General features: G+C 55.6%; 1 protein-coding gene across 2 annotated transcripts; it reads left to right on the top strand.

The window, feature by feature from the left end:
- Positions 1 to 202: 202 nt before the first annotated feature.
- Ephb3 (EPH receptor B3) lies at positions 203 to 19,897 on the top strand. 2 transcript variants are annotated; one of them, XM_046462624.2, is made up of 17 exons: positions 203 to 786; positions 9,260 to 9,324; positions 10,470 to 11,142; positions 13,465 to 13,620; positions 14,323 to 14,673; positions 14,834 to 14,958; positions 15,186 to 15,345; positions 15,426 to 15,534; positions 15,898 to 15,950; positions 16,958 to 17,080; positions 17,183 to 17,430; positions 17,921 to 18,136; positions 18,248 to 18,397; positions 18,492 to 18,685; positions 18,774 to 18,929; positions 19,035 to 19,137; positions 19,311 to 19,897. In XM_046462624.2, the coding sequence occupies exons 1-17, from the start codon at positions 672 to 674 to the stop codon at positions 19,542 to 19,544; spliced, it is 3,231 nt and encodes a 1,076-aa protein (XP_046318580.1). In that variant the 5' UTR covers positions 203 to 671; the 3' UTR covers positions 19,545 to 19,897. The 2 variants fall into 2 exon arrangements, with proteins under 2 accessions (XP_046318580.1, XP_046318579.1); XM_046462623.2 differs by having other exon boundaries at positions 204 to 786; positions 19,035 to 19,473.
- The last annotated feature ends 630 nt before the right edge of the window (positions 19,898 to 20,527 follow it).

Raw genomic sequence — 20,527 nt, 5'->3', positions numbered from 1 at the left:
CTAATTCATCTTTTCCTTGGCTCCGCCTACGCCAGGCCTCCAAGACCCCCGAGGGTGGGCCTGATGGAGTTGCCGCCAACTGAACTCCAGCTGAGCGCTCCAAGGCCGAACCAGCGGGCCGGGCGGTCTGTGAGTGGGCGGCAGGTCTCTGGGGGAGGGGCTGCGGCGTTGACGGGCAGGCGGGCGGTCCCGCCCCTCTCTCCCAGAGCGGCCGCGCCAGAGCTGGGGACAGCAGAAGTGAGTACGTGAGCGGCGCAGCAAGAACCCAGCTCGGACCCCGGACGGAGAGCGCACCCGGAGACCCGGATCTGAGTCGGGCCCCCGGCGGACTGCCGGATTATTGTGCACCTCGAGCCACGACCACCTGCTCCCTCCTGCCTCCCGGAGTCCTCGGCATCCAGCCACCCTGCGCCCCGGATCCTCCTGGACCGGTCGGTCCGGATTCCCGCGGGACCAACCTGCCCGCATCCCTCAAGATCGCCGGGCTCGGGGCGCCGCCTCCGTCCCAGAGCCGCCCGCCTGGATTGCACCCCTTCTTACCCGGGTCTCCTGGGACCGTAAGCCAGCCTACCCAGGAGCCTGCCAAGCGGACCCTCTCTCGGGTGCACGCAGCCCCGCCGGCACGGCCCGGCCCGGCGCGGCCCGGCTCGGCTCCCGGAGTCGCCCCGGCCATGGCCCGAGCCCGCCCGCCGCCGCAGCCGTCGCCGCCGGGGCTCCTGCTGCTGCTCCCTCAGCTGCTACTGCTGCCGCTGCTGCTACTCCCCGCCGGCTGCCGCGCTCTGGAAGGTGAGCGGCGTCGGGGGGCGCGCCCGGGATAAGGTGCCGGGGGTCGCCAGAGCTCTGGCCCGGTAGGTCGCGCGGTGTGGGTCCATAAGCGCTGAGCGCACGTCGGAGGAGGCTTTGCCGCCTGCGCCAGCCCCGGGGCTGAAGGCTGGGTGGGGAGGACGCCCCCAGAGCCGCCTCGGAGGTTGGAGCTGACTCCGCTGCCGACCGTCTGCGGGTTGGGGGATTGCGAGCAGCGGAACTCGGGATGAGCGTCCCCGAAAGTGATGGTCTCGCCGTGAGCTTTTGTGGGAGTACCCCTCACTCACCACAGGGAAACAGGGCCCAAGCACCTCCCAGCGGCGAGGAAGAGTGGGCGACCCATCAGACGAGGCGGGGGCTGCGGATCTGTGGAGGGTGGGGGCGAAGCGGGACTCCCCAGGTTGGGGGGAGGTGGCACCGGTTAGGAACCCGCTGGAGTTAACTGTGAGAGTGTGAGTGCGTGTGCACCCCGCTTTGTCAGGGGATGGCTGCGGGGGTGGAGAGGCGGGGGCCTGTTATTGTTTATGGTTTACCGAGCTCCAACTACATATGAGGTGCTGTGTGCACGGGCGTTGCATCCTTCTCTAAGGCTATCCCTCTACCTTCTGGCAGGACCCTTTGAGAGCTTGCTTGGATTTCATTGAACCCCTGAAGCAGCGGGGCTCTGCCCCTGTAGCACCGAGGCTGGGTGCGCTACTCATTAGCCGATGGGAAAAGGCCGGGCTTCTCCGTGGGTTCTGTGAAATCTGCCAAGACTGCCGCTGATGGGGTAGCTCCAACTTCCAAATAATTGTACTTGGATGAACAGCCCGAGTGTAGTTGGCCTTGGCAGGGCGAGCTCACACGCATGCCACTTGACACCAGCCTCCCAGGGCCAGAGGCACCAATGCAGATCACAGACAATAGAGATGCACACATATAATACCCCCTTTTCCAAAATAATGTGTAGTTATAAAATGAAGGGTGGAGCCTTCCTTAATATATATATAGAGAGACACCCCCAGAAATTTGGAAGAAATTGGAATATAGACAGTAGTGTTTGGCATTTGTATCTAGTCACTTTCTTAGTTTAGGAACAAAAACCATGAATTTTGTGTAACTTGGTTCTTTCTGTGTTCACAATAGGTAAACTCAAAGGTTGGAAGGAAAAATCTTTAACACAGTTTGAGAGAAGGCATCTGCTTCTGATGCTTTCGAATTTCTCCAGGGGAAAAATGTTCCTATAATCTCCCACCCCCTTTTATCTCTGAGCCCACTGTGCTGACAGATAGATTCACACGGGTGGACACATGCAAATTCAGACAGGCACACTGAGGTCTCGCCCACACTGGCGCACACTCACCCACATGTGTGTGATAGGATCGCAGGCGTGAGAAACCAGTGTGGGGCTTTGTTGTTGATTGCCTTAAGGGTGTGAGCCAGGGAGCCTGCTTGAGTTCCCAGGTTTTTGTCTGTCTTAGTCCAGAAGAGGTGACATTGACACACTCAGACATGCACTTATGGAGCTGTGTGTGTCAGGTCCATGACCCTTGTGGGGTGTGGTGGGTGCTAGCTTGGAGTGGGGGTGTGGTTTGGGTCTCGTGAGCAAGGGCTACCTGGGAGGGCTCACCCCTTCCTCCCTCACTGCATCCCTCTTCCTATCCCTTTCTTCCTCCTTTCCATTCCTCATAATCTCCTAGATCCGTCCCCACAGGCAGGCCCTAGCCAGAAGCTGGTGTCCAAGCCTCCTAGGCCATGGAGCTGGTGGACTAAACTAGAGATATCAGCTGTAACAGCCCAGGAGGAGAGGGCAGTAGGATCATTTGCTTGCTGAAACAGTAAAGTGGGAGTCAGGGCTAGCCCCAGGCTGAGACCAGATTCCCGTAGGGTGCCCCTAGAAAGTAGCAGTGCCTACAGTGTGGCTTCCACCATGGCCCTCACTTTTGAACACCTCAGACCCTGTAGTCTTTAATTTGTGTATGGGAGAAAAAGAGGTTCAGTGTGCTGACCCCTACAGCCAGGACCAGACCTTGGACCTACGGAGCCTTAGGTCCTCCCTCACTATGAGATGATAATGGTACCAACCTCACAGAGTTGTTGTGAGGATTGAATGGTTTCTATGTGTAAAGCATTTAGCACATCCTCATTGTTATTCAAGGATTAGCTGTTGTTATTATTATTGTTGCTATTATTACCCTAGGGAGGTTGGGAAGGGATTGGAGGAAGAAATGACTAAGGGAAGGCTGGTCTGGAAGGATGGGGTGAGCTTATTTTCCTGAAGCTCCAAGAAGGGAAGGGATGGGAAGAGAGATGGTTTGGTGGTCTCTTGTCTGTACCCCGCCCTTCTTCTGGGTCATGGAGTGTGGAATGGGTAGACTTCCAGCTCCTGGGCTGTGTCCAGTGGGCAGAGCTCTGAAGGTATGTAGGTCCCTTAGCACTAAAGATCTCTTAAGCGCCTCACCCCCAAACTTTACAGGAGAGGGATCCAGCTCCCTCCATCCAGTGTTCCATTTGGCTTTGTCAGGATTTGGTTTGCCCTTGGCCTTTCGTTTCTCTGTGACTTGGGTCTTATATTTAGGCCTGGGGTCCCTGAGCTACAGGTGCTGCCCCTCATGTACCCACTAGTCAAAGTTGTCTGACACCTGATTCCTCTTTCTCCCCTACACACTTGGGGTTCACCAAGACTCTACATCCAAGGATCTCAGTTTTCCATGCAGATGGGGCTGAGTTTTTTCCTTGTTCTCCCTAGTTGAAGAATCACAGCTCCCCTTGCCCTCTGATTACCCCTCCCCCCACACACACAAATTGCCCTGGGGTTTACCCACAGACACAGGGACACAAAGCCACCTTGTCGCTTGGTCTCCTTTTAAGTAATGATCCCCAGTTCTGAAGCCAATATCATTCTCCCCTCTGGGACCATGAATGGGGCCTGGGGAATGGTGTCTGAGCCACAGGGCCCTTACACCTGAGAAGGGATGGTTAGGTCCCAGCTGGGAACATACCCTTTTGTGAAAAGAGAAACAGTTACCAGATTGTAAGAGGTGGGGCCAGCACCTTCCTCTCCAGCCAAGCCCAGCTAGCAGAGTAGTCACTGCAGTGGAACCTGTCCCCAAGGGGAAAAGGCACTGTGCTTTTCTACCTCTTTCATTCTTGCTGGAGTGACCACTGAGAACAAGAAACTGAGAAGGGACAACAGCCCAGCATTTTTGTGATTTGGTCGCTTTTTTGAGTCACATTTCGTTGTTCCCCCCACACCACCCTATTACTATTTGTCAGGAACTGGAGCCTCAGAGCTGTGTGGAGGGCCAGCAGCAGGTATTTGGGGGAACCAGTTTGCTTGTTGCTGCCCTCCCTTTAGCCAGGGCTGCTGCTCCTGTCGCCTCTCCGGCCTCAGTGGCTGTGAGCTGAAGCCGAGGCTGCTGTGGGCAAGGCCTCCGCCACTGGCCTTCCACTAATTAAACAGCACGAAGAGGCTGAATCACCAGGCCTGCATAGTTTGAAAATTGTAGCCCTGCCTGTCGTGCTGAGTCAAACTGGTTTGTCGGGATTGGGCAGTGGGGGGCGGGCAGGTACAGCTGGGCACCTGATGGGGCGGGAGAGGCCCCTGGCCCAAGGGCTACCCTGGGGCCAGCTTTCCCATGGCCTTCAACCCCCTGCCCCTGAGCAGGCCCACTGTGACCAGCATTGCAGTGAGGGCTGAGAGAGCTCATGGGAGGACTAGCTGTCCATCCATTTTGACTGGCAGGGCCAGCAATGGGGTCCGTGCCTGGATGAGCACTGAGGCATTTGGGCTTTCCTGGGCTGCTTCTCCCTTCTCCTCCCTCTCAGGCTTATTTAATTATAAATCCCCATAATCTGAGAGGAAGAATGAAAGACAAAGTGTGTTCTCTGTTCTGTGATGCTCCCTTCCCCGCTGTCCCAGACATGGGGGCCAAGGGACTGTGGCAGAGGAAGTAAAGGTGGCCCTGGGTGAATTAGGCTCCTTCACAACATACATGTGCTCCAGGTCCTATAGCCGGGTCCTCCCAAGACCCTTTTCCTCTCAGGCTGTCCACCCTGAGTGTTCAGGCTCCTACAACTATAAGCACATACACATAGTGACACAAGAGGGGTGGGGGGCATGATAGAAAACTGGGAACCAGAGCCTTCTGCTTGGTGGCTGAAGTAGGGACTCCACGTGGTGGTGTGGGAAGAGGGGACCCTCAGGGGTGGCTTGAGGTTTTTTCCTTCTCTTCATTGGTGGTGCTCCTGGTTGCTCCTTCTTGTTCAGACCCTGCCCCTCTGTCCTGTCCCTGCACACTCTGCTAGCCCAGCCCTGGAACATGACCTTTTCTGCTACCTCAGAGTCCCTAGTCTGGAGGTTAGGCTGGAGGCTTCTTGCCTCTGTCTCCATTTTTTTTTTTTTTTCTTTTCTTTGTTCCCTGGGTCTCAGTGGCACTCCTGTTCCAGGGTGAGGTACTCTGAGTGACTTGGGGCCTGGAGGTGCAGTGGGGTCTGGCAGCTCCATAAGGTTATTTGGCCCTGGCCCTTCACCAAGGCATGTGGCAGGATCACAGCTGGTGCCCTTGCACCAAGGTGGCCCAACAAGGTCTTCAGAGGCAGGCCTATGTACCTAAAATGCCCTCCTTATACCAGGTCCTTGACTTGTATGTGCAAGAGCTCCTGAGGCAAAATCTCTTCATGGTGCTACCCCCTCTCCGAGGTCTCCGGAGTCCTCAAGACAGTACCATTGTGCTGGCAGGGAAGTGGCCTGCTGCTTGGGCAGAGGCTATACTGGGGAGGCCGCACCCAGTCACACCCAAAATCATCTTCATGCCCCTGCCCCACCCCCAGCCCCATGACCTGACTGGCAGCTCCTGACTGAGCCAGGACAACAGGAAGCAGGGCTGGGGCTTGCTCCTTCCCAGTGCCAGTGGCCAAGGCTGCCCCAGTACCTCTGCACTACAAGAGTGGCCTGCCTGACCAAGAGATGTCACAGAGTTGGGACCTGGATGAGGGGCACTGCCCTCTCTCAACTCTTCCTCCACCCCACTGCAGACATTCCAGATAAAGAACATGCTTGGTGTGTGTGTGTGTGTGTGTGTGTGTGTGTGTGTGTGGTTTGTGCATGGAGATTCATCTCAGGCTTTACACCAACTCAAACTTTTGATACTTAAACCCGTGTCTCCATACTCCTTTGGGGAGTTGTGGCATGTTCCAGTGCTCCTGGCATCTAATTGTAGTTTTCAAGTAACTGTGTAAGAGCATGTCACCAAGTCTGTATGGGGAAACTGGCCTTTGTGTTTGCACTTTACACTCAGGACTCTCTGCCTCGTGGCTGGTGATAGTGTGCAATTGGGTGTGTAAGGAAGAGGCACTGTTGGGTTGGGTGTGCATTTCCCTAGGAAGGCTGTGAGAACAGGTCTGCCTGAGGCAAGCCAGATCTCTGTGTGAGAAAGCTTCTCTGTAGATGACTGTCTAAGGAAGACTAATCTGTTTGTACCATATGCATCTGTGTGTCTGAAAAAGACAGACTGTGGAGCTGTGTGTGTGTTTGCGGGTGGCTGTGGCTTTGTGTGTTTTTGTCCACCATATGTGTTGACTTGTCACTCTTTAGCCCCAGTGGTGAAGAACAAGCCCAGCCACTGCAAACTGTGTGCTGTGTGTGCAACTGTGTGCACAGGTGAGAGCCACACAGCTGCTGCCACGTAGCTGCTCTTCACGCCTGTGGTTTGCTCCTGAGCATCAAAGCCCCAGTTCCAGAAAGACCCTTGTCCTGGTGTCCACATCCCTGGTGACTTTTTGGGGTTAGTGTGAGCCTTGTGTCTGGGGTGGCCCTCCTCTCTCATCTCCCTTTGCAGCCACCTGGTGGGGTGCAGCAGGTAGCTGCCCCTGGGCCTCTGCCCCTGGGCCTCAGCCCCTGTCCCAGCATGTGCACATATGCGCTCATATACACATGCATACACTACACATGCATACATCACACATGCAGCAGAGAAGAGGTCTCTCCCTCCCTGTGCCACAGTCAGATGGGTTCTGTGACACCCCCATACCTTCCCCTCAAGCCCTTTGGAGGCTGTGACACAGGCAGGGTCTGTGAGGTCCTTGCCTTCCCTCCTGATCTTGGTCAGGCTGGAGAGATCAAGCCCTCACCTCCCCCCCCAGAAGTGGGGAAACAGAGAGCAGCCCACCCTCTCCCCACCAGGGTGACCGGAGCCCTTCCTCAGGCACACAGGACTCGAAATCCAAGTCCTCTCCTCATTAATGGGAAAAATGTGCCGAGATTGAGCGATGGCCAAGGCTGCGCGATGGCCAAGGGCCGATCCCCTCCCTCCCTCCCTCGCTCCCCAGAAATTAAACAGAAATGAAGAGCCTCCTCGCCCCCTCCCTCCCGCGCCACCTCCCCACGTCCCTCCCTCCCCTCCCTCCCCTCCCTCCTCCCAGAGCCAGCGCAGGGCTTGTTTTAAACTGTGGAGGAATCTGGCTGGAGGGGGGAGGGGGCTGAATATTTGGGTTTAAACAGTTCCAGATGGGTTTGGCACAGGCTGAGCAGAAGGAAGTGAGGGAGAGGGAGGAGGGAGGCAGCTCGCGGGAGCGGTGGGAGCCCTTGCCTGCTCCGGCGGGCGGGCGGGCAGCAGCAGCGGGCAGACAAGCAGGCGGACTGGCTGGCTTGCTGACTTGGGGGAGGGGGTGCGCTTGGCTCGGCTGCTCCCAGGGACAGGAATACTCCCGGCTGCCGGCTGGGGAAGAGGCCACTTGGCAACCTCCCTCTCTGTCTCTGTCTCCTTGGGCCTCCTTGTCTCTCCATCTCACTGTCTTTTGTAGTCCGCCGCCGGCCATCCCGGCAGACAGCCGGCTCTGCACATCCCTCCAGCTCGGGCTGCCCACCCTGCGTCCCAGCTGGGCCCCTGCTCAGCCTGCCTGTCTCCGAGCCCCTACTTCTGCCCATCTCTGCTTCTTTAGAGGACTCCCCTGCTGAATGTCTGTGTCTGTCTGCCAGAGGGGCCTGTCAGGCCACCGTCAAGGAGGCTGGGATAGCTCATCCTGCAGCCCAGACCTCCAGGGAACCTCACTAACTGCAGTGAGTGACTGCTGCCCACTGCCCCTATGCCTCCCACAGGGGGTTAGGGCCACGGATGCCCTGTCCACCATCCTCAGCGAGACCCTGCGAGGTTTGAGTCTCTCCTTGCAGGGATCCTCAAGCACCTTACAGTTAGTGTAGCAGCCTCGAGAAGTTCTAGGGTGGCCCTGCCCCATTCCAGCCCAGGGTTGAGGGGAGAACTATCAGCTGCCCTGTCTCCTAGGCTCTAGGAAAGGAGTTGACACCTCTTCCCTCCCTGTCTATCCTCTAGGTCTGATCTTGGGATCCCATTGTCTTTCAGAGACTCAACATTTTTTTTCTTTTCATTCATTCATTCTTTCTTTTTATTGTTTTGGTGCTGGGGATTGAACCCCAGGAGGCTTTACCGTTGAGCTACTTCACAAGTTCAAGAACAGCCTCAGCTACTTAGCAAGGCTCTAAACAACTTGAATAGAGTTTTTCCAGCCAAGAGCCCAGAGCCAGCTTCCTAGGGGAGCAAGTTTATGTCAGAGACATTAATAGGCTCCTCTGTGACTGAGCAAGGGGAAACAGACTAAAATCCACAGCTCAGAATACAGGATAGGCAATGCAGCCAAGCCCTTGGCCCCTGTACAGAGGAGGGTGTCTGACACTGATGCAGAGGTCAAGGAGGGCTTCCTGGAGGAGGTAACTCCTGAGTTGACTTCTCTTGTCCCTCCTTTACAGAGAGGCATACTGCAGTCTGAGTACAAGGGATTAGTTATAGAGTCAGCTAGATCTGAATTTGAGCTACCCTCCAACCCCTTGCGCCAAGCCCTAGCAGTTTTACCATAAGCGATACATGTATTTTATCTAGGCATCAGTTTTCTACAGAAGAGACAGAGTGGCAGTGCTTTCTGCCAAGGACTGCAAGCAGCATTTACTAGGAGCTGGTTCTGGGCCTTGGTAGTCCCCACCCACCCTGGAAGAGCATTCTTGCCCCATTCCAGTAGGTGGCTGGGTGGGTGCTGGCTCTGGCCTGTCCCTGCCCTCCTCTTCCCCAGGCAGTGTGTGGGGCTGAGCCTTTGTATTGGGAATGGAGTCAGGGGAGGCCTGGGCCCAGAGTCTGAAGCACACAGCCTTTTGTTCCAGGATAAAGGCCCTGTCGGCCCCTTTGTGTGGAGATTAGCGGAGCCCGTAGGTGTGTGAACGGCCTCTGCTCCTGCCTCATTAACCCAGGCCTGGGGTCAGCTGCAGACAGCCACCCCCAGCCTGCTGGACCTGACATCTTTGGGGCTGTGACATTTCATGGCAGGGTCTCCTCTAGAGTCAGGGAGCTGGAGACTCGGGGGATTTGGAGAGTGGTACCTGATGGGAATTGGTCTGTTTCTGGGTGATTTTATCTTCTTCCCCATCCTGAGATCAGCCCCTGACCTTTTTCTTCTATTGTTTTCCCAGAGACCCTCATGGACACAAAATGGGTGACGTCTGAGTTGGCATGGACATCTCATCCAGAAAGTGGGGTAGGACTTCCCCATCTCCCTTTAGTGTTTGTTGCCTAATGAGGCCACTGCCCTCCCCCACCCAGCATCCATGTCCCCTTCCAGGATCTGGAGAGGGGCTGCCTCTGCCCTCATCTGTCACCATCACCTTCTGTGGCATCCCCATCCTCCTCATTTGTCACCTTCTGGGCCTTCTCTGTGGTTGCATCTCTCCTCTTTTGCCTGCCTGTGCCCTCCCCCATGCACTGTCTTTGTCCCATTGCCCCTCAGCCAGTCTTCAACCTGTTCCTTATGCCTTCCCCTCCCCCACCTGGCAGCCTTTCCTGATCGTTTCCCTCCTTCCTGGGTCCCTGGAAAGACTGATGGATGGCTTAGGGATCAGGAGACTTTGATTTCAGATCTCCAACTTGCTGCGTGACTCGTGAGCAAGGCAGTTGACTTTTCTGGGCCTCCATTTCTTCACTGTTAAATTTCTTCCCTGTTAAGTAGGTCTACAATATCCTAATTAACTTCCTGGAGGCCTTCATGGCTGGGCTAAGCCCTGGACCCCTGGGGTACGATGGCACTGTAGGCCCAGGAGTCACCAGCCCAACTGTGGCTTGAGCAAATCTCTCTGTCCCATGAGCCTTGACTTCCTTGTCTCTATAGTGAGGACAACAGATGTTCCTCCTCATGGAGTTCTTGTGAAGATTAAATGTGTTGGTAGTAGCCACAGCCAGGATCCATTGAATGCTTCCTCTGTCAGGCACTGTTAACAAGCCCGTTTCATGTCTTAGGTGGTTTAATTCCTCATAGCCTCATTTAATTCCAATCAACCCCATTTTATAGGTGATGAAACTGAGGCCTAAAGATAATAAATATTATAGCTAATATTCATGTGGTACTTACCAGTTCTCAGCCTTCTACTAGATACTTGATTCAGTTAAAAACATTTATTCCATACACATTTTAGTTGTTCCCATGTTGCAAATGGAGAAAACGAGGAACAGGGAGATGAAGTGACTTAGTCATATAGCGAGCAAAAAGATGGATTTGAACTCATAGTTTGTGCTCAGCCACTCACATGGAAGCATCTTTGTGAAGTCAAGGTAGCAGATTTGGGTATGTGGTAAGCATTTGGAAAATGTTGGTGCTCACTCTGTCTTTTTCATTTGGTCTGTGCCCAGTGGGAGGAGGTGAGTGGCTATGACGAGGCCATGAACCCCATCCGCACCTATCAGGTGTGCAACGTGCGTGAGTCGAGCCAGAACAATTGGCTTCGCACGGGATTCATCTGGAGGCGGGACGTGCAGCGGGTCTACGTGGAGCTCAAGTTCACTGTGCGTGACTGCAACAGCATCCCTAACATCCCTGGCTCCTGCAAGGAGACCTTCAACCTCTTCTATTATGAGGCTGACAGTGATGTGGCTTCAGCCTCCTCCCCGTTCTGGATGGAGAACCCTTATGTGAAAGTGGACACCATTGCACCGGATGAGAGTTTCTCACGGCTCGATGCGGGTCGGGTCAACACCAAGGTGCGCAGCTTTGGGCCGCTTTCCAAGGCCGGCTTCTACTTGGCCTTCCAGGACCAGGGTGCCTGCATGTCGCTCATCTCCGTGCGCGCCTTCTACAAGAAGTGTGCATCCACCACTGCAGGCTTCGCACTCTTCCCTGAGACCCTCACTGGGGCCGAGCCCACCTCGCTGGTCATTGCTCCTGGCACCTGCATCCCTAATGCTGTGGAGGTGTCGGTGCCCCTCAAGCTCTACTGCAATGGCGATGGGGAGTGGATGGTGCCTGTGGGCGCCTGCACCTGTGCCACTGGCCATGAGCCAGCTGCCAAGGAGTCCCAGTGCCGCCGTGAGTGGGGGCTGGCCCGGGGGAGGAGGGGCAGGGAGGGCTTGGCCACAGCCATACTTCCTAGCCAGTCTTCCTATCTGACTAGAAGGCCTGGCCTCTTGTGTGAGGTGGAGAGAGGAAAGGAAAGAGTGGGTATCAGATGTAGAGAATGTGGTGCAAGGAGAGAGGAGAACAAGAAGAGAAAAAAGGAGGACTGGGGATGTAGCTCAGTGGCAGAGCACTTACCTAGCATGCATGAGGCCCTGGGTTTGATACCCAGCACTGTGGGGGAAAAAAGAGAGAGAATGAAATTAGAGGAAGAGAGAGACATGGATCCTTGACAAGCAGGCATTTGCAGAACCTGGGCAGAGACTTGGGAGACTGGCAGAGGTGCCTGCTTTGTCCTAACCTCAATGTAGATTCACCCTGGAAATTCTAGATGGGCTTCAGAGCTGAGAGGAGAAGGGCTGTGGGCACCTTGTGCTTGACCGTCTTTTCTTATGGCTCATCTCCTTAAGAGGTGGTGTATATGGCACAATATCCAGGAGCTCAGCCCCTCAAGCCCTGAGTCCTGACTCTGTCATTTTCCACCTATGTGACCTTGGGCAAGGTATTTAACTCTTTGAACTTTGGTTTCCTTGTGCAAAACAGGGGCATGAGGACTCCTTGGCCCTGAGGATTCCTAGGGTTGTGGTGAGGGGTGAATGAGTGATAAGCACAGACACCATTTCACTGGCCTCAGGAGCACAGGGATGCTTGGAAGACAGGGATTGTTCACTCCTTATTTTATGCACAAGGAGGTTAGGAGGCTAGCCAAGCCTCACAGACCTTACAACGTACTAGGCTTCCCAGTTATAAAACTTGTTCACGCAGAGCCCTCATTGACCCTCACCACAACCTCATAAGGTGGATTCCCATTATCTCCTCCTTCACCAATGAGGAAGTCAAGTCTCAGAGCAGTCTGTACTGTAGGCCTCACAGCTCAGGAATATGGGTGCTGGCCCTGACGACCCTTCCAGGACTGTTGCATGCAGGACAAGGTGCCCAAAGGCCTTGTCCTCCATTCCCTCTGCCCAACCCTCTTCCCTGGGGCTTGCAGTCATTGCTTGGAGGTGTGGGAGATGGCTCTTGCCATCGCCCTTGGTGTGACAGGGCTGGGTGTGTGGACCTGGTTGTGAGGCCCTGGTTGGGGTTGTCCTCTGGGCCCCTCTCCACGACTATGGGAACCTGCCCGAGACTTCCTCTTCCAAAGTGGAAAAAGGGGGTGGGGGTGATGAGCCTGACAGCCTGAAGAGGGGCTAACACTCTGCAGGTCCCTGGCAGGAAATGCACGCTGGTTCCCATAGCAACCAGGCTAGCCTGGCCTCTGCCCCCTCCCCCACTGGCTCAAAGAGCTGGGATGGAATATCACCTTCGTGAGGGGAGATTAAGCCCCAGAGGAGGGCACAGCCCCTAGCATTATGTAGCAGACCCCCTGCCAGAGGTCATCATGTAGATAGGCTGATGGTGCACCTTAGTGTGTCCATTTAGCTTGGATCATGTCCATCACACTAACATAATTATTCCTAGTGCCCCCTTTCACTGAAAATATTCCAATCTGAATAATAACTCATATAGTAATCCCAGATATCAGAACTCTACAGCACTCATGTCCAGGGGACCAAGTATAGATGGCAGAAGAAGAGACAGGGGGAAGGGATGTTCAGGCTGTGGGTTCACTTTGGGATTAGTCCCCTTGTGGAGGCCTCTGAACTCCAGGTGACCCCAGCCTTCCTGCCTGCTTTTTTCCCCCCTCCTTTCCTCACCCCTCCTCAGCCCCCATCCCTGTCAGGGGCAGAAAGGAGTTGATCCCCTGCCTCTGGAGGGTGGGGCAGAGGTCAGACTGGGCAGCCTCTACAGAAGAGGCCCTACCTACTTCCTGACAGTGGGAAGGGTGGCCTTGAGGGTCCTCAGGAGTGAATTTTCCAGAGCTTGGGGGGGCATCTCAGCAGAGTACAGGGTGACAGAGTCCGCTGGTGGTCTCTTCCCATCCACCTCCTCTTCCTCCGCTCTCTCTGCCTTGCCTCGACAAGCCCAGGCTGTCCAGGTGATGGGGCTGACGTCTTCATGAGGCCCTGAGGTGGGGGTGAGGGGGCCAGGGGCGGGGAGGAATCCGCTGACATGGGGTTTCCATGGTCCAAAGGGCCTTTTGTAGCTGAGCAGGAGCCAGGCAATCCCAGCATCGCCCCCACAGTCTAGGAGGTGGAGGGGCCAATACCTGGGCTGGGCAAGGGCCAGGTTCTCACGCATGTGGGGAGGCTTGGTGTCTTCAAGCAAGGGAGGTGACCATCCTTTCACCCACAGCCTGTCCCTCTGGGAGTTACAAGGCAAAGCAAGGAGAGGGGCCCTGCCTCCCCTGCCCCGCCAACAGCCGCACCACCTCCTCAGCCGCCAGCATCTGCACCTGCCACAATAACTTCTACCGTGCTGACTCGGACTCCGCAGACAGCGCCTGTACCAGTGAGTTGACGCAGGTCCTGGCTCTCCCTCTGTAGGCCTTCCATCCAGGGTCCTGCCTAGGAGGGCCTGAACGGTCACTGCCAATAGCCCCATCTTCCAGATGGGAAAACCAAGGCTCAGAGGCTAGATGATGCAAGATGGCAAAGCTAGGAAATCTGCTGGCTCATCCCTGTCACCACCATTTCACAAGCACCCTCTAGCTCTTAGCCAGGCGGGAGTGCACTAGTCCCTTGACCCTTCCTGTTGTAGGACTGCTTCTCTCTCAGCCCAATTCTAACCTCATACCCTAGTGTAGGCTGGTATCCAGCTTTATCCTTGCTCTGGCTTTGGGGGTGCTGAGCATTGTGCTGGGTATGGGGGACGTGGGAGAGTAAATGAACTCATAGAGGAACTCAGAACTGGGTGAGAGAAACAGATGTAAAAATAGGTAATGACCATATGTATAAGAGCTGGGCCAGAAAGTGGCCCGGCAATTGTGTTATGGGAGTACACGGATGGGGAGTAGATGAATCAAGGAAGGCTTCCACGAGGAGGTGACATTGCGTGTGGAGTCTTGAAGGATGAACAGGAGTCTGCCCAGGGAAGAATTGTAGGAAGAATATTTTGATTATAAAGCAGAGGCAGGACAAATGTCTAGGGACATTGGGCTGAAGGATACACCTAGGGTCCCCTGCTTAGTGCTTTCTCTACTTGTCCTTCTAGCGGTGCCATCTCCACCCAGGGGTGTGATCTCCAATGTGAACGAGACCTCACTGATCCTTGAGTGGAGTGAGCCCCGGGACCTTGGTGGCCGGGATGACCTCTTGTATAATGTCATCTGCAAAAAGTGCCGTGGGGGTCCCGGGGTCGGGGGACCCTCAACCTGCTCACGCTGTGATGACAACGTGGAGTTTGTGCCTCGGCAGCTGGGCCTGACAGAGCGCCGGGTCCACATCAGCCATCTGCTGGCCCACACACGCTACACCTTTGAGGTGCAGGCGGTCAACGGTGTCTCCGGCAAGAGCCCTCTGCCACCCCGATTCGCAGCTGTGAATATCACCACCAACCAAGCTGGTGAGGAGGGAACACAGGAGGGTGGCCTGGGTCAACTTCCATTAGATAGAACTGTGGTTGCCCAGGATCTGCCAAGGGGCCTCTAGGGGTTCCACGGGAACTGCATCCTGAGGGATGTCAGGACCCAAGGAACCCAGGGTGAGCGCCTGCTATTCCCTAGCTCCATCGGAGGTGCCTACGCTACGCCTGCACAGCAGCTCAGGGAGCAGCCTGACCCTGTCCTGGGCCCCTCCGGAGCGGCCCAATGGAGTCATCCTGGACTATGAGATGAAGTACTTCGAGAAGGTCAGGGCCTCCATGGGCAGGAAATGAAGTATTTTGTAGGTCAGGGCCTCCATGGGCAGGAGGTGGCCTTGGGCTTAACTGAGCCAAGAAGTGTACCCCCCAGATAGTGCAGGGGCCCTTGGGAGCAAAACCTCAAGTACTGAGGGAATCACATGGTGACCTGGGTGAGGACAGACCAATTGGCCTCAGGACCCACCTGAGATTGCCTTCTTCCTTCTGCATTGCAGAGTGAAGGCATCGCCTCCACAGTGACCAGCCAGAAAAACTCGGTGCAGCTGGATGGACTGCGGCCTGACGCGCGCTACGTGGTCCAGGTCCGTGCCCGTACTGTAGCTGGCTATGGGCAGTACAGCCGCCCGGCTGAGTTTGAGACCACGAGTGAAAGAGGTACCTTGCCCCCTGTGCCTGTCCCTGCTTTGGCCTGTCCTTTCCTGCCCTCCACTCATTTGCCCCTCCTTGGTCTCCAGGCTCTGGTGCCCAGCATCTCCAGGAGCAGATTCCCCTCATTGTGGGCTCCGCTACTGCCGGGCTTGTCTTCGTGGTGGCCGTTGTGGTCATCGCTATTGTTTGCCTCAGGTACTCCCAGACCCGTGTTTGTTCCCACAGGTTGACTAGAGCTTCCCGTGAGCACTTTAGAGCCCTCCTGCCACATAGAATGACCACCACCTCCCTTCAGACCAGAGCCACAGCCTTCCTGGGCTCAGGTTCTCTCCCAGAAAGACCTGCCCCAGTCCATCCCATGCCATTCTCCTGTCCTATTCCCCCGCCCCCAGGGATTGAGCTCTGAGTCCCTGTCCAGAGACCCAGAGGTGGCTGTTACTACCAACCATGGGACCAGGCACAGGGTCCTCTCTGGTGCACTCTTCCCTGTTAGAGAGTCCCCTGAACAAAGGGAGCTATGGGACTTGTCTCAGGCCTGCCTCTACCCTGTCCCTCCAGGAAGCAGCGGCACAGCTCTGATGCGGAATACACGGAGAAGCTGCAGCAATACAGTGAGTGCCGCATCCCTACCTCCTTGAGCTCTCTCAGCCCCCACAGGGCTTGCTCTTCCCTGCTTGTGACTTCATTGCTTATAATTGGGTGCCATTTCCTGACCCCTACCTCATTTCCAGGTACCCCGAGCATCCCTCTCTCACACTTGCTAGTCCCAAGGTTGAGAGAGATCTAACCCCTACACCAAAGGCAGTTAGTTCATTCTATGGGGAAAAGGAGGTGCTGTGTGTGTGCAGAGGAAACAATTAGAGAACAATTAAGTGTTAAGTTGGTTGTTCCTGTGGTCAAGGGCAGTAAGAGTTCAGAGAGGAGGAAGGCTTCCTGGAGGAGGTGGTGGAGTGAAAAGCATTGGAGAGGTGGGGAGAACATTCCTAGCTGGAGGAGCCTCTGGAAGGAAGTGGGAGGGTGTGGGGAGGCTGCCTGGGAGCAGTGAGAAGGCTGCTTGACAGCTGCTGGAAGCCAGGCTGGAGAGTGAGGCCAGCCCTTGGAGGGTCGTGAAAGGCAGGCAGAGTTTGGGCTTGACTCCACCACAGGTAATTGGGAAGGCTCTTAAGCTGTGGAGGAAGACAATGGAGGTATTGTTTCAGGAAGATGCCAGGTAGCTTGGTGGGAAAAGTCCAGAGGCAGAGAGCCCGGCTGGGAGGCTATTGCAATAGTCTGAGTGTTGAAGGCTGGACAAGGTCAGGGCAGTGGGAACCTGGGGAGGGCTGAATCTGAGAGAGGTTTGGACATGATGAGAGATGAGGGAGGAGGCGACTAGGAGAAGAATCCTGGGTGTACGGCTCTTGTGGTCCCTAAGTGTTCTCTTGTCTGGGGTAGGGAGGGGGGGTCAGGGCATCAGCTGGGAATGGGGAGGGAGCTCAGTAGGGAGGTTGTGGCACATGCTCCCTTGAGGCTCATAGTCTGGGCAGGGTCTCTGGACCTGAGGTTGAGGATTGAGCAGTTCCCTCCCCATACTTGGCCTGAAGCTCTGCCACTCTCTCACACCCTCCTCTTCCCCCTCCAGTTGCTCCTGGAATGAAGGTTTATATTGACCCTTTTACCTACGAAGACCCCAATGAGGCTGTGCGGGAGTTTGCCAAAGAGATTGATGTGTCCTGCGTCAAAATCGAAGAGGTGATTGGAGCTGGTGAGTTCTCTGAGGCGGAGTGTAGATGAGAGACTGAAGAGGCTGGGTCATTCCTGGGATGATTCCAGAAGTAGCTTATGGCCTGCACCCTGTGTCTTGCAGGGGAGTTTGGGGAAGTGTGCCGGGGTCGGCTGAAACAGCCTGGCCGCCGGGAGGTGTTTGTGGCCATCAAGACACTGAAGGTGGGCTACACTGAGAGGCAGCGGCGGGACTTCCTAAGTGAGGCCTCTATCATGGGCCAGTTCGACCATCCCAACATAATCCGGCTGGAGGGTGTAGTCACCAAAAGTCGGCCTGTCATGATCCTCACTGAGTTCATGGAGAACTGTGCACTGGACTCCTTCCTCCGGGTAAGAGCCAACCCCAGCCCCTCTCCTTTACCCCTCCAGAGAACTAGATCAGGCCAACTGCCACCTCCCACAAGTCAGAGAGACCCTATTCAAAGTCTACAAAAATTTATTGAGGTGGCATGGTGTAGGGAAATAGCCAGGCCTTCCAAGCCAGAACAATTGGAGGTCATATCCTGACTCTGCCCTTGACTGCTTGTGTGACCTGAGACAAGTTACTCGATCTTTCTGCCTCTCAGTTGCCTTGGTTATAAAATGGGAAGGGTAAAAGCTTCTGGGTCCTCATGAGGATTAAATGAGTTATTGTGTACAAGATGCTTGATACATCTTGTATCAAGCTGCTCAGTACTATGTACAGTCAGTACATTCTGGACATGTGTGCAGGTTAGATGAAGTATGATCTCTGAGGACTTAGAGAGGGCAGGTGACCAGGCAGGCAGGCCATGGGCCAGGAGAGAACCACAGGCCCACTGAGCCTGCTTGTTGTCCCCAGCTCAACGATGGACAGTTCACAGTCATCCAGCTGGTAGGCATGTTGCGGGGCATTGCTGCTGGCATGAAGTATCTGTCTGAGATGAACTACGTGCACCGAGACCTGGCTGCCCGCAACATCCTTGTCAACAGCAACCTGGTCTGCAAAGTCTCAGACTTTGGCCTCTCTCGCTTCCTGGAGGATGACCCTTCCGATCCCACCTACACCAGCTCCCTGGTACAGGAAGCAGCTGGGAGGGAATCTGGGGGTGGGGTCAACCAGGCAAGGGCTCAAGGCTGGGGGGCAGCCTCGAGTCACAGGGTGAAGGGCGTGTGCCCCCCTCACCAGGGCGGGAAGATCCCCATCCGCTGGACTGCCCCAGAGGCAATAGCCTATCGGAAGTTCACTTCTGCTAGTGATGTCTGGAGCTACGGAATTGTCATGTGGGAGGTCATGAGCTATGGAGAACGACCCTACTGGGACATGAGCAACCAAGATGTGAGTGGGGGACAAGCCAGAGTGGTCAGGTGGGTGGGAGCTGACTGGGGAGTGGAGTGGTGGCTTACTCTGGGTTTCCCTGCCCTTGGCCCAGGTCATCAATGCTGTGGAGCAGGATTATCGGCTGCCACCACCCATGGACTGCCCCACAGCACTGCACCAGCTTATGCTGGACTGCTGGGTGCGGGACCGGAACCTCAGGCCCAAATTCTCCCAGATCGTCAACACCCTGGACAAACTCATTCGCAATGCTGCCAGCCTCAAGGTCATCGCCAGTGCCCAGTCTGGGTCAGTACCTCCACTCTCCTCAAGCCAGGTGTCCTATCCTTGCATCTCTTGCTCTCAGGACTCACCAGGTCACTCTCTTCTCCCACAGCATGTCACAACCCCTCCTGGACCGCACAGTCCCAGATTACACAACCTTCACAACAGTCGGTGACTGGTTGGATGCCATCAAGATGGGGCGCTACAAGGAGAGCTTCGTCAGTGCGGGGTTTGCATCCTTTGACCTGGTGGCCCAGATGACTGCAGAGTAAGTGCACCTCTGATTTGGAGGGGCAAGGCAGAGGGCTCTGGGTTGGGCCCAGGGTGGCAGGCAAGAGGGAAGGGACTGACCTTGCCCATACTCCATCTGCAGAGATCTGCTCCGGATTGGGGTCACCCTGGCTGGCCACCAGAAGAAGATTCTCAGCAGTATTCAGGACATGCGGCTGCAGATGAACCAGACACTGCCTGTGCAGGTCTGACACCCAGCTCCTACTGGGGGTGCCCCCCCCCAGGACTGCGCAGGGACTCCAACTGGTCAGCTGGACTTTTGGACTTTTGGATGCCTGGCCTTAGGCTGTGGCCCAGAAGATGGAAGTTTGGGGAAGGCCCATGCTAGGACTTCTCCAGGCCTGTGCTCCCTCCCCAGGAAGTGTGCCCCAAACCTCTTCATATTGAAGATGGATTAGGAGAGGGGGTGATGACCCCTCCCCAGATGCCTCTGGGCCCAGGCCTTCCTGCTCTCCAGTGGGGGATCCCCACAACCTCAGACTTGGCTATTCTTCAGGCTGGAGGTCCTGGCAGGGTCAGGTGGGGGGGTAAGACTGGGTTCCACAGGGCCCAGCCCTGGCAGGGTCTGGCCCCCCAGGTAGGCAGAGAATAGTCCCTCCCTCAGGAACTGGAGGAAGGGACTCCAGGAATGGGGAAATGTGACACCCATCCTAAAGCCAGCTGGCACCTCCAGTTTGCACAGGGACTTGTTCTGGGGGCTGAGGGCCCTGCCCCCACCCCCGCCCTTGGTGCTGTCATAAAAGGGCAGGCAGGGGCAGGCAGAGGATCAGCCCCTTGCCCCCCAGAGACTGACTCTCAGAGCCAGAGATGGGATGTGTGTGTGTGTGTGTGTGTGTGTGCACGCACTGGCCTGCACAGAGAATATGGATGAGTGTGCAAAGCTTGGCCGTGTGCCCCGCAGGGGGGCCAACTGGGCCAACAGCGGAATAAAGGCAATAAGATGATTCTCTTGCCCCTTTTCATTCCTTCTCCCAAAGCAAGATTCCTTAATTCCCTCCAGTTCCAAATCCCTGGCTTCTAATCCCTTCACCATTCCCCCAGTCTTGGGGAGACCAGATCCAGGCCTTTCCAAGCCCAGTTTCTTTTGCCTCATTGTTTTGATCATCTAGCTGACTTCTCAGAAGTGGTGCAGAGGCCTGGAGGGCAAACTCCTCCAGAGCTGCACCTTCTAAGGCCCCGGCCTTCCTTGGGTGGGGCAGACACCTAAGTCTAGATGGTGTTTTACAGATTCCTCTCACACCCATTGTGGCTGAAGGAGTGGCCAGAAGGGGGGTGTGTTGATCAATTCCCAGGGTCACTGGCCAAGAACAAAGGGGAGTGAGCCACTGACATTCACAGGTGGAAAACAAGAAACCTGGCTATTCTTCATGGAGCACTGACTATGCCCAGGCACAGGGCTAAATGCCCCAATTATACCCGGATCTTGTTTAATCTCACAACGATCCAGCCTGGGAAGGAAGTATTTTTGTCTCCTTTTTACAGAAGAGGAAAGGGAGAGGTTAAGTAACTTGTCAGAAGTCCTGAGCCAGTAAGTGAGGCGGAGGCTGGGATTCCCACCGAGGCTGCCTGCTCACT

The sequence above is a fragment of the Marmota monax genome, unplaced genomic scaffold (genome assembly GCF_021218885.2).
Source record: "Marmota monax isolate L192 unplaced genomic scaffold, Marmota_monax_Labrador192_F-V1.1 WCK01_AAM20220418_F8-fsc00100, whole genome shotgun sequence".
In the NCBI taxonomy this organism is placed as follows: domain Eukaryota; kingdom Metazoa; phylum Chordata; class Mammalia; order Rodentia; family Sciuridae; genus Marmota; species Marmota monax.
Note: the sequence above shows the minus strand (reverse complement) of the source record. Positions and strands in the feature narration are given on the sequence as shown.